Source organism: Drosophila innubila, assembly GCF_004354385.1.
Source record: "Drosophila innubila isolate TH190305 chromosome 2L unlocalized genomic scaffold, UK_Dinn_1.0 4_B_2L, whole genome shotgun sequence".
Lineage (NCBI taxonomy): Eukaryota > Metazoa > Arthropoda > Insecta > Diptera > Drosophilidae > Drosophila > Drosophila innubila.
In genome coordinates, this window is record NW_022995372.1 from 5,266,823 (window position 1) to 5,282,989 (window position 16,167).

A 16,167-nucleotide genomic window follows, 5' to 3' on the forward strand; every position below is an offset into this window, starting at 1 on the left:
AATTTTCAATTAAACTTAATTGCATTAAAAGCGAAGGGTTCAATCTGTCGTTATAGTCGTTCTTTCGCTCCCCACATTTCTCTCCCGTTCCTTATTGTTGTTGTCCCCACTTTTTAACTTCTGCTGCGCCTTCCCTGACTTGTCGTTCAATTTTCCCCCCTTTTATACGAGTAGTTGTTGCTTTTTATGGTCTCTCGAACTTTTTTATGCTGCAATAGGTTTAGCTTTTGTGTGGTTGCTATAGGGGGTGTTGGGGGCGGGGCAGGGGTGTATTTACACTCCTCGTTAAATATCAAGTCAATTTGTTGTGCTCTCAAAAGTCATTTTAAGTTTTCCTATTAATAAATTTTAATTTTATAAACATATTTGAATTAATTTTCGACATTTTGATTACAAATTTATGGAATAATTATTTTTTAGTTTTATGTTGAAATTAAATGAGGGTTTGTTGACTGTGAAGATCAAAATTTTTGCTGTGCATTGAGGGTAAATTGACATTAAATGTTATTTACAATCCAAAGATTTGTGTATATTGATTGAATTTTCAATATAGTTTTATAGGGGAGAAATAATATTTACATTTAGGTTTTTATATTAAACTGACTATAATTTGCGAACCAAAAGTTGAAGGCAGAATGACACAGGCAAATATGAAATATGATATTTTTTTAAGAATTATAGACTTATTCTTACATGTATGATTTCTAAATTCAAATATATAAGGTGCGTTTAAATAGATTACACGAAAGTGTTAAGCTATATAATTCTATTTCAAAATCTTTTTTAAATATTTATTATGTTAATATGAACGTATTAAGAGAGCAAATTGTGCATTTTAACAGCACCACATTCTGTACAGCTGTAAAAAACATATATTATGTTAAATCTCTTAGAAAATGTTAATGCTGTGGAAGCCTAACAGAGACATGCTCTCGCACTGTTAATTGCTCATGTTAACATTACTCCATGTTAAGCGTTAACAGAAATATTATAAGGCTCTTTTAAATGCCTTTTCTTTAATAGTGTTAATAGTGTTCAAGTAATCTGGCGGGTTATTTTCAGCTTAGATATTACTTTATTTTGTTAAATAATTTATTGTTTGATAATAAATTAGATATTCAATTGAATTATTTATAGACAGAAAAAGACTCACAACAAATAGATTTATGAGTCTCTCAAGCTCGTTACAAACAAGCAAATGAATTCTGAAATGAAAGCTTCGTTTGGTCAGCTTTACATTAGGCACTTTATCGTTGCTATTTCCGCAATTTGAGCAGCTTTTTGCACTGCCTACGTTTGAGGCTTTTCCACTTGCCACTTGCCGCATTCCACTTGCCACATTCCACTCAATGTAAGCGTCAAACAATCGTTTTACTTTGCTTTTTGTGTGTGTGTGCAACGCATAAATCTTTGTGACAAACACCCAACACACACACACACACACACACACACACACACACACACACACACACACTCGGTACACACACAACAGACCATTGAGAGTCGCACACTCCAAAAATACAATAGAAGTGATGCGACAGCCATTTTTCAAAAACAAAACAGTCTGAAAATAAAAGCAAAAACGAAATGGAATTGAATTGAATTCAAGGAATGAGTGAATGAGACAAACATTGGTTAGGAACAGCACAGAATAAAGCATGCAAAAAAACAAAAATGAAGAAAAAGTGTAAAAATGGAGGAAAAAAACGTGTCACACACTTGATGTAAAAAAAACAAGGCAAAACGCATGATTGTCTTAATGGCTTCGACATGTTTGCAAAACGACTGTCAAAAGCAGCCACGTCAGGCGTCAGACTTCACATGAAATCACCAGCAAGACAAAGAGAGAGGAACAGACAAAGAGAGAGAGAGAGAGAGGGGGGGAGATAGATGGGTAGAAAGGAGTTGAAGAATTGTTTCTATGCCTTTTTGATTTGGTCGCTTTGCGCTTCAGGACATGCGATTGCGAGACACTTGAGCTTGTCATTCCTACTCCAATTTCTGCTACCATTTCTACTGTCATTTCTACACTGAAAAAAAATGTGCTAAGATCAAGATTTTGATCTCAAAACTAAGAACTTTGGCTTAAAAAATGCGTCGAGAACATAAGATTAGATTAAGTAAACACAACTTGGTTTTGAGAGCATTCTAACTAAGACCAAGTTCTTATTTTAAGAATAAATGTTCTTAAAATTAAAATCAAAAAATAAAATAAATAAAAAATGATTTTTTGAATTTTTATCTTTTCTTTTAATTTTGACTTTTATACATTTTAATTCTGTTTTGGTAATTTTATAAATATTGTTCTAATTTATTACGAGTGCGATTCGAACCAGCGCCTGCTGCTTTCAGAACTGAAGCGGTTGTTTTATATGAAATAGTACATATTTATACTTTCCTAACAAATTAAGATTTTTTTCTTGTATTAAGAGTTTTGATTTTTTAAATAAATATTCTTAGTATTAGTAATATGGTCTTAAACTGTTCTAATTTTAAGAATAAAATATTTAAGATGAATGTACTGGACTTTCGAAGTTGGTCTTTATTTTCAGTGTACTCAACCTACTGCATCACTTTCTCATCTTGCCATTGTCTATGTGGCATGACAGAAAGTCACTCAGTCATGCAACCAGCCAGCAGCAGCACTTGATACTGCCCCATCTTCAAATGTGTTTTTTTCTCTTTCGCTTTTTCATTGTTTTTCGGTTAGTTTAGACAAAGCTCCCCTAATTTGAAACGCATACACTTAAGCTTTTGCCTGGCAAATTGAATTTCTCACCTGAACGCATTGACATGTCAGCGTGTCTGTAATTATTGTTATCGATATCGATATCGCGTATACGCACTGTTAGCGACTGGCCTTTGGGGAGTATGAGTGAATATGTCACATTTAACCCTCGTTAAGCAAAATCGAAATTAACGCTTTATGTGTGTTCAGTCCATGTGAAAAAGGACACTTTTTAAGGCTTCGCTACACCTTCCTCCTCTCGTCCTGCTTTAGCTTTGTCTATGAAGTTATTAAAAGTAAATTAGGGTTGACTGTAACCAGCTAACGAAACCCGAACCAGTTGTCATCGTTGGATGTGGGTGTGAGGCGGTTGTTTGCCTGCCTGCTTGTCACCAGCTACTGTCCTCCGCCTGCCCCCTTGCCCCTTGCCCCCTGCCACCTTCCTCTTTACAACTTGCACCCACTTTTATAAGGGTTGCGTGCTTTTCACGCGTTTTGCTTTTCCATTTTGTTGTTGCTCAGTCTGTGTTGGGCATTTGTTGTTGTTGTTGTTGCCGTTGTTGTAACTAACTTAATTGTCAACATGGGAATTTTTAAGCTCAACAACTACTTGCATAGTTTAGCTGATAGACGACTACGAAAATATGTGGAGTGTGTGTGAAAAGTGTGTCTGTGTGTGTGTGTGTGTCTGTGATGGGTGTTTATGTCTGGGATTTATGTCGAAAAGTTTCAATTATTTTCAGATTTGTTTAATTACGCATGCATAGCGTCTGCCAACAGCACTCCAAAGCAACAACAACAACAACAACTACAAATTGATTTTTAAGTGTTTGCGACTAGAACGTTGTTTGTCAATCAACTCTTAATTAAGGATGTCGCAACTTGCATGCCGCAAACATGCTTCAAGTATCTAAAGTTTTAGTCACATTGACAGACTACAAAATACCTTAACACAAGTACAAATATTATTTAAAATTAAGTTTATTCCAGGAAAAGTATTACACAAAAAATTTATAATTGAAGCAAATTAAAAGCAAAATCATTTTATTAAAAAAATTTATATAATTTTTAAACATTTTAAACATATTAAACCAAAATAAATATAAATATGTGGTATTGAGATTATTTTGGTTTTACATTCTGTAGTAATAATCTTAACCCTATATATTTATTTATATATAAAAAATCATTAACATCAAATTTTTTGATTTCTTTATTCGATAGATGATAATATACGATAAACGATAAAAATGTGGATCTAGTTCAAGTAGTTTAAGAAAAACTTTATTTATTTAGTTGTCTTTTATTTTATGTAAAATTCAATATTTTTGTTTATATTTTAAAAGGAATATAAATATAGAATAGTTTAAATGTGATTTTTTTTTTTTAAATGTGTACTGGTTTGAGATAATTGTTTGATTACTTGTTTAGTTAACTTAGTACTTTTATTTGTTGCAAATTTAAATATTTTCTGTAGGTCGTATATGCCTTTCGATAGGCCCTATTTCTAGGGCATACTCACATACTCATATATAAGTAAACTATGTTGCTATGCACACATACAAATGCCTCTTCAGATCAGCCACAAAACTGTCGCAAATAAGTTAACACACGTCAGGTAGGCGCAATGACGAGAGGCGTGTCACTCACACACTCACACACATACAAAGAGAGAGAAACAAGCACACACACACATACACACACACCTTTGAAGTGCAACAGCCGCGAGCAAAGTTGAAAAGTGCGCTTGTTAACATTCCTTAATTGCTGTTGTTGCTGTCGCTGTTGCTGTTGTTGTTGTTCCTGTGCCGTGAGGCAACGGCAGAGGGAGCAGAGAGTGAGACAGGAGGAACAAGGATGTCGACAAGGACGACAATGACGAGTGCAATTATACAAAAACTACTTAGGCGCGCATCCTGCCTGGCAGGCAAAGAAGACGAAGACGCAGACACGACTCAACTCAACTCGACTCGACTCAACTCGACTCGACAGGACTCAAGTCGACTCCTTATTGCTGCTCCTTCTTCTGCTGTTCCTGATGGTCCTGACAAACCGGCAGCAGCGCAACAAAATTGAAAGAAAATTCACTTTCGTGTTGTAAATTTGTAAACATCCTTGAAAAAATAGCTAAAGGCAGACTTCAAGTTGAATTGTTTGGGGGTGACAACTAGAGAAGGTCCTCTGGGAAGGGGGAAGGGGGGGAGAGAGAGTAGGCGAAGCAAAGGCTGCTGATGACAGCCGCAATGCAATTTGCAGTGCATTTTCTATTATAATGCCCAGCACGGGCAAAACTGAAGCACTTTGCCAATTACCAATGGTAACCAGGCTCAGCTGGGAAGCAGAGAGTCGTCCTATCGTCCTATCCTATCTTATCAGGGCTCATTGATGGCCAACAACATTTGTCATTAAGTCAATAAGCGCATTGTGCTTAAATGTACATAAAATAAAGCCCAAGTCAGAGTCAAAGTCAAAGTCAAAGTCAGCAGCAGCTCCTGGTGAATGCCATTAAATTCCGAGAAGACATCAGGTCCTTTATATGTTTGCTCATGTGTTTCAATTCGAGGAGGGGAGTTGAGGGGACAACAAAGCCGATTTATGCCCAATTGGATTTGCTGCTAAGAGCCACAATTCATGTTTTTATGACCGGATGCCTATTAGGGCCTCTCAACGTTGCGAATTGCCGACGCTTTTTTAATAAATATAAAATGTCCTGTCCGCCATACAAAAGAAGCGACAAGAAGCGAACAGAAGAGAAAAGGTAAGTCAATATACACAAAGCAAATGCTTAGCATTGATAAGCGTCCAGCTTGTGAGTCAGCCTGTTGTCCTTGTTGTCCTTTAACACTGGACAGGACACTGGGCTCGGTCCAGTCCATTCATAAAAAGCGACCATATCGTCTTTGGCTGCTCATTCATTTCATTTGATTTGCTTGTTAAAAAGCTCAAGTTTTATGGCCATTTCTTTTCTTTTGACAAGTCCCAGGCATATCGATTCGGAGATAGTCCAACAAAGTTTTGTCCAAGAAAAGGGAAGCAGATGGAAATGGAAGAGAAATAAATGAGAGGAAGGAGAAAGTACACTGAAAAAAAGACCAACTTCTAAAATCAAGAATATTAATTTTAAATATTTTATTCTTAAAAAAAGACCATTTTAAGACTACATTACTAATTGTAAGAACATTAATCAAAAAAATTGAATTTTTTAATACAAGAATAAAAATCGTAAATTGTTAGGAAAGTATAAATAAGTCATATTTTATCATAAGCCTATAGTGGTACCGTGGCGCTCTGGTTGGAGTCGCCACTTCAGATAAAATCAGACACGGGTTCGAACCCCACTCACAAGTAAAAACGTAGTAAAATAAGATTGAAAAAATTTACTAAGCTACAAAGAAAGATACAAAATTATAAATTTAAAAATCTTTGTTTTTTAAATACTTGACTTAAGTTTTAAGAACATTTATTCTTATAACAAGAGTCTTGGTCATTTTTAAAATTTTCTTTAAACCAAGATTTTTTTTCTTTCTTTGACAATTGTATGTGCACGACGCATTTTTAGACCAAAATTCTTAGTTTAGAGACCAAAATCTTAATTTAAGAACATTTTTTCTATCAGTGTAGACTTGACAATCTGCTGAACTGGCATTTGGGCGTTCATCATCGCCTTGCTGACGTTGATAAATTATTCACGGCTTTGGGACAACAGCTGAGCCCATCCAACTAGGACAACTTGGCTTTGGCTCTTGGTCCAGGGCAAAAGCAACAAATGGCTAAAAAAAAAAAGTGTTGCGCTCTTTGGCCTTGCCGAGATTTTTGCGGCTCAAAAGGCAATGAGTTGGCAAAAATTATGAGTCGTCGGCGTATAGTCATAAAAATATATATATAAATAAACTTATATACACAAGAAAGACAGAGAGGGAGAAAACAAGGAGTTAAGAAAATGGGATTTGGGTCTTGGCATTTAAAATTTAAGTGCCTCAGTTGTGGCTGCCTTGCCATGAGGCAGAATCTGTGGCACAAGTGAAGCAGTTAAAGCAGTTGAGTATTTGTAGAGATATATTAAAATTTTAGTGCTGTCTTTAATGGTGAAATTTTGAATAAGATGTCTCTTAAAGTAAGCTGCAGAAGAGCATGAAGGATCCAAAAAACACTTGAAGATTTAAAAAAAACTTTTGTTCCTTCATTTTAACTAGTTTAACATTTAATTCATTCTAGGTCTTCTTATAACACTCTGTTATACGAAGATCTGATGAACTGTCTATTTCTGTTAAATTTAACAGCAACAGAGTCTCGATCTGGACTCCCATTCTGTTAATTTTAACAGCAACATTATACCAGCCAAGAGACTGAACTATAACAGAATTATGTTGGTTGACATTAGTTATTTATGTTATTCCTGCAATTAGAGTTCTAATTATTCAATTCGAAATTCGAATTCAATAGCTATGCCTGTTACACTGTTATTATCATCAGTTACGCGGTTTTAATTAAAGAAAAACTAATGCGAATTGAAAGCTTAGCAATTGAAGGTATTTATTTACATTTTTGATTGAAATTTGCTCTGCCAGTTAGCTGCTTTACGAAAGTCTTACTTCAATCCGTCCATTGCAGTAACTTAGCTTATATATTTACTCGTTAAATCATAACCTACATTTAAAATTTGTTCTTGTTTTCTACTGAAAACTCAGCTGCTTGTAAAAGCTGCTTACGCTGAAGCCCTCGCAATTTCATATTGAATTGACAACATTGACATAATTGACTGCAAGCGAAACGAACGAGACAAGACTATAAAAAAAAGAGAGAGAGAAAGTTGATAGACAGGCGAGAGGCGAAAGCGACCGAAATGATGTAAAATAAAATCATAACAACTCATAAACACCGCAAGTTCTTGAGCAGCCTTTAAGAGCGTACAAAATGTGCACGTATAATAAAAATTAAAAACCGCACTCTACAATAATGAGAACATGGCGCGAGTCAAAGGCGACAAGGATGGCGATGGCGCTGACAGTATCCTGACTATTTTTATAACAATTTTATAATATTTTTTTAGCATATTTTTTCTTCTATTTTGCCTTGCTTTGCTCCTTTCCCCCCACTTCTCCTTCGTCTTTTACGCGTGCTTTGCTTTTGGCCCTCATCTTCATTAGCACATTAAAATGTCAATGACACTTTGCGCGGGGGCGTTGACGGTTCCATAGCTCAAGGGTCGAAAGGGTAAACATTTGAAAAATGCGCGAGAAATGCGAACAAGTGCCAACAGGCAGCAGCATCAGCATCAGCCCGAGACGACGACGGCTTCTCCTCTAGACAGACTCCTCCAGACAACAGCGACGGCCGCTCGACATACTTAACCCCTACTTGGACCCGGACCCGTAATCGGACCCGGACCCAGACAAGGACTGTCCGTCGGTCACTCAATGCTTTATGATTGCTCTGGCGCCAGGGTCGCCACAATAAGAACAAAATGAAAGGAGTAAAATACCAAAGTTGCCATAAAAAAATATGCTCAACACTTGTTTTTGTCCGAGTTGTTGTTCTTGTTTTTTTTTTTTGTTGCTGTCGTCTCGGACATTCTCAAGTTGTTTCGCAACATTTCTATGGGTATATTAAATATGATATTCAGTTCATATTATTTATGACATGCTTGTGTGAATCACAGATGATAAAAATACCTTAAGTTTATATGAAATATTAACTGCGAAACAGAGTTTGAAAATATTTTACGCTACAACTTAAATAAAGTAATAAAATAAAGTAAATCTCCAACAACTCGAAGTTAAAGGGAGGTATCTTAAAAATTTGTTTCTTATAAGATTGAAATTGGTATTGTATTTTAAATGAAATATTAGCTGAAAATATAATCGATTAAACACTTAAATTTTTTAAATGCTCCAGTTGTATTTTTAGAAAATTCCGACAATATGTATAGTATAAGCAAAATATTTGAAAAGTCTATTTATAGTTATTCCCACAGCAAAGAAAAGTTCAATTGATGCTTTCTAAATATAATGATTAATTCAAGGCTGCAAACCGGTTCTGAACCGAACCTCACTCAACCGGTTCGGTTCGTGTTTTTAAGTAATCCGAGCCGGATCATGAACCGAACCTTTGATATTATATACTCTGTCAACCCGAACCTGAACCGAACCAATTTCTTAAACAAAAGGTTCGGTTCGAAAAAAAATAATTACATACATTTTATTAGTGATGTAAAAATACATCGAAATATCGACAGCTTGATTTTCGCGAAAGCGATAATCGAGAACTTCAACTCGACGATCTATCGAGTTGATTAAATCGATTTAAATGGAAAATCGTCTTGCAGAACTAAATGGTAAACAATCGAAACTTTTCTTGGAATTTAGTGCTTATCGGGAAGTAAAGTGAATTCAATCTTAAAACGAATTTAGGCTTTTATAAAATTTGTTTGTTTTAATATTCACTTCGTTATAAAAATCAAGAAAAATTACATACATACAATAAAAATATTTTGTAACATAAAACTGAACCAAGGTTCAAACCCAAACCTTGGGCTTAGGAGGGATATAAACCGGTCTGCGAACCGAACCTAAGTCTTGCTCTGTGGTTCGAACCATCGAACCGAACCTTTACCAAAATTGAATAAATTTAATAATTTCATTTGAAAATTGCAACTTTAAAGTGTATTAACACTTCGTCTTGGTCAATTAAGTTGATGTCGTTGTGTTTTTGTTTTTATTTCGTTTTGCTTCGCTTTTTACGCCATTTCTGAGGCACTTTAAACTTTTGATAGCCTCGTTGCGTCTTGGCAGCTGCTTCAGAAAATTTACTAGCTCAATTCATTAGGCGCAATTGGCCGCAGTTGGTCTAGCTGTTGTTGTTGTTGTTGCTGTTGTTGCTTTTGGCCTAGTTTTGTGCATAATGGCATGAAATATGTTTTCATGTCGCAAACAATAGTGTGTGTGAGGCACACAAAGGCTCAGCGGGTAATCATGTCAAGCTGTGCCAGGATTAGCGCAACAGGAACAGCAATAGCTGTTGATAAGCATTGTCGACTTTGTTGTTGCTGTTGTAGTTATATTGTAATTTTTGTTGATGCAGCTGATGGAGAGTGTGAGTTAAATGAAGAAATCACTTAATTAACTTAATCAAAATATTGCCATTATTTGAGGCGCTGAAAGGCAACGAATAACAATCGAGCTCAGTGTCCTGCATGTCACATGTGTGTGTGTGGCTTTTGTTTATTTTCAAACACACACACGCTGGTATAAATACCCACACATACACATACAGACATAAAAGATATGTTAGATAAATAAATAAATATGTCTCTGCCTAATGATTTGTTTGTTTAAGGACATGTGTATTTATGTACATTTATTCATGTGCATGTAACGTGTGTGTGTGTGTCAGTGAGAGTGTGTGCTGTTTGTATTATGACAGGCAATCCAATTGATGCAGAAATTAATTAAAATTTGCGAATGTCTCTAATTTGAAATTGTCTGTCTAATGCCCCAAAGGCAAAGCTATTTCGATTTTGTTGCTTAAATTGATACTCAATGCGACTGAATTAGAAGTTATCATAATAAACTGCATTGATTTATTTACTATTCAATTTCCTTTACTAATTATAACAATTCTAAATTCCAAGTTAAATCAGTTGTTTGCATGAATTACTTTCTATTACAGTCTAGCAACAAAATTTATTACTATTTATTTATTTATTTACTATTCAATTTCCTTTACTAATTATTATAATTCTAAATTCCAAGTTAAAACAGTTCTTTGCATGAATTACTTTCTATAACAGTCTAGCAACAAAACGGAGCTTAAGTTTCAAATATGATTATATGTAAACTGATTTGAGTATTTACTACATTCAAAGCAATATTTTTATTTACGAATAAATTTGTTTTTCAACTTTATTTAAGCTATAAAGCTTATAATATGATCTAAACTTATCTAATTCTAGTGTAAATTTACTTCATTGCTTGTGTTCTCAAATTAAAGTATAAAATGTTTAAGAAAATATAAATTGAATATGTAAAAATAGGACAGTTTCCAAGTTCCAATTCTGATTCAATATTAAATAAAATCTACAAAACAAGCACGTTAAATTTAAAAACATTAATGTAATTATGTAAAAAACAAGACTCATCATTTGTTATTAATTAGAAACCACAGTTTACTTTAAATAAAATAATAATATAAATAGAGAAGTATTTATTTTTATTTCATTTTATATTAGAAATTGAATAAACTGCATGGTCATTTTAATTAGTTGAACTGCCACAAATAACAAAGGTTGCCAAGTAATTAAACGGTAAAGTACCTTTTTGATATAAATTCGCTAAATTCGTATTTAGTCTAAATTAAGTAGAAACACAAAAGGTAAGCATTTGGGCTTATTACCAAAATTACCCGGCCAAAAAGAAGACAACAAAGAAATGCCAGAAAAGAGCATGATGAGAATTGTTGGCCATTATTTGCAGGTCTAAACCCTTTGGCAACGTCTTATTGGCAGCAGCAACAGCATGGGCATTGTCTTGGCCATATAAAATAATTTTAACCCTTTTTTTAAAGTAATTTAACGCACCAAAAAACACTGGCACACCATGTTAACATGTATCGTAAAGGCTAAATATAACAAAAGTCGAAGAAAGATAGGGAAAGAAGGAAAGAAAGTGTGGGGAGTGGGGTAAGATAACTGTCTGGGGCACATTGATACCGGCGGGCAACATTTCATGGCACTTATCAAAGGCAACAATTTAGGTTAAATACTCATTAATATTCCGGTCTGCGAAAGTTTTTGGCAAATAAATTTATGCCCGACGCTTTTGGCCGCAAGGCACAAGACAGCAACAAATATAAATATAGGCGCACGCACACACACACACCATGACACACACACACATGCGAAGAAAGCGAAAGGCAAAGAGAGGGACACACACACACAAATTAATTTTGCTGTGGGGCCAACGAGTCGTATGAGTATTGTATTTGCTTGCAGTGCTTTTGCCTTAGCTTTAACCTACTTTTCGTTGCCCCAAAGCAAACAGCCCAAGACAATAGTCCACAGAACAAGCTGAATAACAGCTAAGTTCATTTCATGCAATGAAAATGATAATTGGCCCAATGCTTCCATGCCAAATGAATAATTTATAAATTAAGCTAAAGAAAAGACTGAAAGCAAAGCGCCGAAAATAAAATCCGTAGCATACAATTTGGCGCACAAAAGTTGCCAAAAAAAAATATAAGAAAAGTATTTAATTTGTTTTATTTGATGTTGCACACACACTCACGCATACACACATCGAATCCGTGAGAGTTGATGCCACTAAAATGCCAATAAATTTTGCAATGTTGCCCGCCAACAACAATTTATTGCATACTTTCTGAGTGGCGACCGCGTGTGTTTTTTCACCGGATTTATTTATTTACTACTTCATGGCAAAATTTTTCCGTGCGCTGATAAAAATTTTGACATGCCAACCGAACCGAGGAGAAGGCAACCCAACAAAATGACAGGATATTATTCAATTGAATTCGTTTACATGCATCAAACTACATAATAATAAAAAAGCCCTTAACCAAAAAAGAAGCAAAAAGACGCGAGATAACAAGTGGAAGCGTTGCAGTGTATTGAGGTTGACTAAGAGATACTCTGTAGAAAACTCTATGAAAATAATGTTAATAGTTTAATAAATTTGTATACTCCATTTCCTAATTGTTACTGAGGGTATTAAAATACGCAAATTGAGCATCCGCTAAGAGCAGACAAACAATTAAAAAAAATCCCTTAAACAATATATTATAAAATATATATGTATACTTTATTTATATTAATATAAATATATATTATAATATGATATCGTATGATATATCTTTTGTAATATTTGCGGTAAAACGCTTTTGTTTTATGTTGCTTTGTTTCCGTTTTCATTCGCCTCTCTTCATTTTGAAGGTTCGCCATTTACATGCCCTCTTATTGTTTTTCAGGCAACATTCATTTTTGGCTTATTAAATGCGCATGTTTTATGCAACAGTCCGAAATATGAAACAAACAAAAAATAACAGAAAAGCTAAGAACTCAGCAGAGATACGAGAGCTACAAGAGCTCATTCATAATTTGCTTTGGCCTCGGGCTCTAAGTCTGACTCTGGCTCGTTTCATAAACATTTTTATCTTCCTCTTTTTTGCCTAATTTGTTTGGGTTGTTAAGCAGCGACAAGGGAGCATCGGTGCAGGGTAAGAAGGGGGGACTGGGGAGACTAAGGCAGTGCGGAAATTGTTTTGTGGCTGGCAAAGTTTTCGTATGAAAACCAAGCAAATAAGTTTATTTGAGCGAAAGTAAATGAGAGTTAAGTGAAACTTAACTATGGGATATATACATATACAGATATGTATATTTGCTAAGCAAAAAGCGGTTAATCAATGCATTAACTCATAACTAGTTGAAGTAGCTAAATTTTGTACTTGGTTTTGGGCGGCCAAATTGGCTTAAGTTACTTAGCAAAGCCAATTGGAACTTTAGGGCTTATGATTAATATTTTCTTAAGCAAATAAATTATGAAATATGTTCTGTAATTCCTTTTTAAATCAAACTGATCATACAACTGTATTATAAACTTAAATTTGTACCTTTTAATGTATGATTTAAATTTTTAGTATAATATAATTTAATACTTAATTTAACATATTTATTTTATAATTGTATTTAAACATTTATTAATTTTTTTTCACGCTTTCGACTGCTTTTAATCGATGTTAAATAAATAAAAGAAATAAATAAATAACTCATATATCTGAAATCGCTTAAAATTGGAAATTGTCTTCTACAAATTTTCTTCATATTTAAAAAAAAAAAACTTATTTGTGTATATTCAAAAATGTACCTAAAAGCTCTTGCTTTTTTTAACCAAGATAAATAACTTTTGTCTTAGAAAAATAAGTGATTTAGTATAATTTTAATTTTTGATAAGAAATGCAGCCCATTAGACTAAATATATCGAATACACTCAAACGCGATTCAACAAAATTGTTTTAGTATTTTCAAAAAGATTTGAAATTAAATCTTAATAAAGCTAATAAGAATCAGAAAAATAATCTTTTAATTTTTGTATTGGAATGTGACTTTGGACGGCAGTACACGCTAGTGACGAAAGCATCCGCAGGGTGCAAAACACTTGCAATATTAGAGCAACAGGAAAATCTGTATAATCAACTCAATTATTTGATCGTGTATAATATAACTTTTTAAATAAAAAAAATCCTTTGGAATTCTTCAACTTGAAACATATAAATTTATCGTACGCAATGCTTGAGACAAATTCGAACTCAATGACACCTTTGACTATTCACATTCAACATCAATAAGAAAAGAGAAAAAAACTGCAAACCATTTGGATTTGTATTCAAAAGTTTTTCTAGTGGAATGGAAAAAGTTTTGCCGCAAATACTCAAATGTACGTGTGGCAAGTACGCAAACACACACTTTAGGTCAGTCGCTCTGTTGCCTCAGCTAAATGCACCTCATTACAGTGCCACACACACACATGCACTTGTAGAAGTGTAAGTATATAATAAATACTCATATTACATTCTGAGCCACATTTTCTATGGCAATACGAGTATTTGCAACGTGCAACGTGCAACGCGTGCGGCAGCGGCGGCACTTGAACAAATGCGAGAAAATGCACTTCAGCAACAGCAGCAGCTGCACAAACAGAATGCACACACACACACACACACACACACACACACATACACACAGTGAGTGTATAGACTTAGAGGCAAAGGACTGGTGATATGGACTTACCTTGTGCATACGTCCACTTCAGCAGGAAAACGATGAATACGAAACGTAAATCCATTTTACAATTTTTTACAGTATTTCGACTTGAGATAAAATGGCTAAAAAAGCGTTGCAATAGCATTTATTTGCTTGCCACACACACTCACACACACAGTCACAGTCCCTGGCACAAAAGTATTGCTGGCTGTGAGGTTTTTAGTATTCGTTTTTCTATTCGCTTTCGTATTCGTATTTGATTGCAAGTTTCTGCTGCAACTTTGGCTTGGGCTTTGCCTTTGATCCCGGCTTTAGAATGCGCTCAGTTTGCCCAGCATTTCACACACACACACACACACACTCACACACTCTTACACTCGCAAACACACATCCACACACAAACATGTTGCGATGTTGGCAAACAGTCGCTGAGCTTGAAAGCAGCCACTTTGCTTAAATGCTTCCGTTTCCGTTTGCTTTTGCGTTTCCGTTTGCCACCAAAATGTTGCGCGGCATCAGCATCGTTCTTGCCACCAGGTGGCAGCTTTAGTTTCGTTTGCCTCTCATTGATAAACACACACACAATGATCAAAACACGTTGTTAATGTCAACACAAAACCGAAACGAAGCGGCAACAACTTGATCGAAAATATTGTTTGTTTATGTTTGATGTTCCGTGGCAAGTGGCAAGTGGCAAGGATATACGCGACACACGTCTCAACCATTAACCGTTGGCGGCAGTAACCAAAACTCAACTGATTGCCACAGTCACAGCCAACGGCCAACAGTTTACAGTTATGCTGCCATTTTCCCCACTTCCCACAATCCTTCGTAGGGTGGTGAGTTTCCCCTCGGCTTTTGTTGCGCTCGGCAAGTTGCCTGCTTCGTGTGCCACAAACAGAAATTCGGAGTTACGAGCGAAATTCCTGCAGGCAGCAAACAAATCAGCTGTTTCAACCTCAACCCCCAACCCCCACCCCAAGCACAGTAACATTTTACTTTTATTTATTACTGCAAGTAGAAAACTCTATGTAAACAATTAATTTTTCAAATGAATTTAACATATATTTTTTTTTTTTTTACATTTTCGTTAATATTTTTCTTTAATTTAAATAATATCAATTTCTACTTGTCTTCTAAATAAAGTATATCTGATTAGATTTACTACTTGTGTTATGTTTTGTTTATTATCAACTTCAAGTGGCATAAACAACATTTGTTGCTGAATGTTGAGTCTACCGGCTAAAATGTTGAGTCTGCGCATTGCCACAAAGAGTTGCACATTTCGGAGTTGCAAATTCCTCTGCTCCCCGGTGCTGACACATTTGCTGAGAGACCTGGAGTTTGAGAGAGATGAGAGAATGTGTAGCAAGAGAGAGAAAAAGAGAGTTTTGGCAAAGTAACGAGTGGAATTTGAAATATTTGCTAACAGAAAACCGTTAGATGCCAATTCATGTGGCATGTGGCAAAGTGGTAAATACCGGAAATGTGGTTAATAAAGTTAAATAAATTGTTGGTAATGCATTTAAGCTGAAAATTTAAATAATATTATTATAATAATTTGTAATAAATAATAAAACAAAAATAAATATTAACAAATATTTGTTAACAACGTCGAAAAGCCAAAAAGAAATAAAAAAAACTTTTTGAATTTTTGAAACCAAGATTT

At 34.8% G+C, this 16,167-nt stretch overlaps 1 protein-coding gene across 2 annotated transcripts in view; it reads right to left on the reverse strand.

The window, feature by feature from the left end:
• The window catches only part of LOC117781891 (roundabout homolog 2), a 52,454-nt gene extending 37,874 nt beyond the window's left edge, over positions 1–14,580 (reverse strand). For both annotated transcript variants that reach the window (XM_034618774.1, XM_034618773.1), the window contains exon 1: positions 14,526–14,580. In XM_034618774.1, coding sequence (XP_034474665.1) covers positions 14,526–14,580 — 55 coding nt within the window. The remainder of the gene's footprint in view (positions 1–14,525) is intronic.
• Between the last annotated feature and the right edge of the window lie 1,587 nt (positions 14,581–16,167).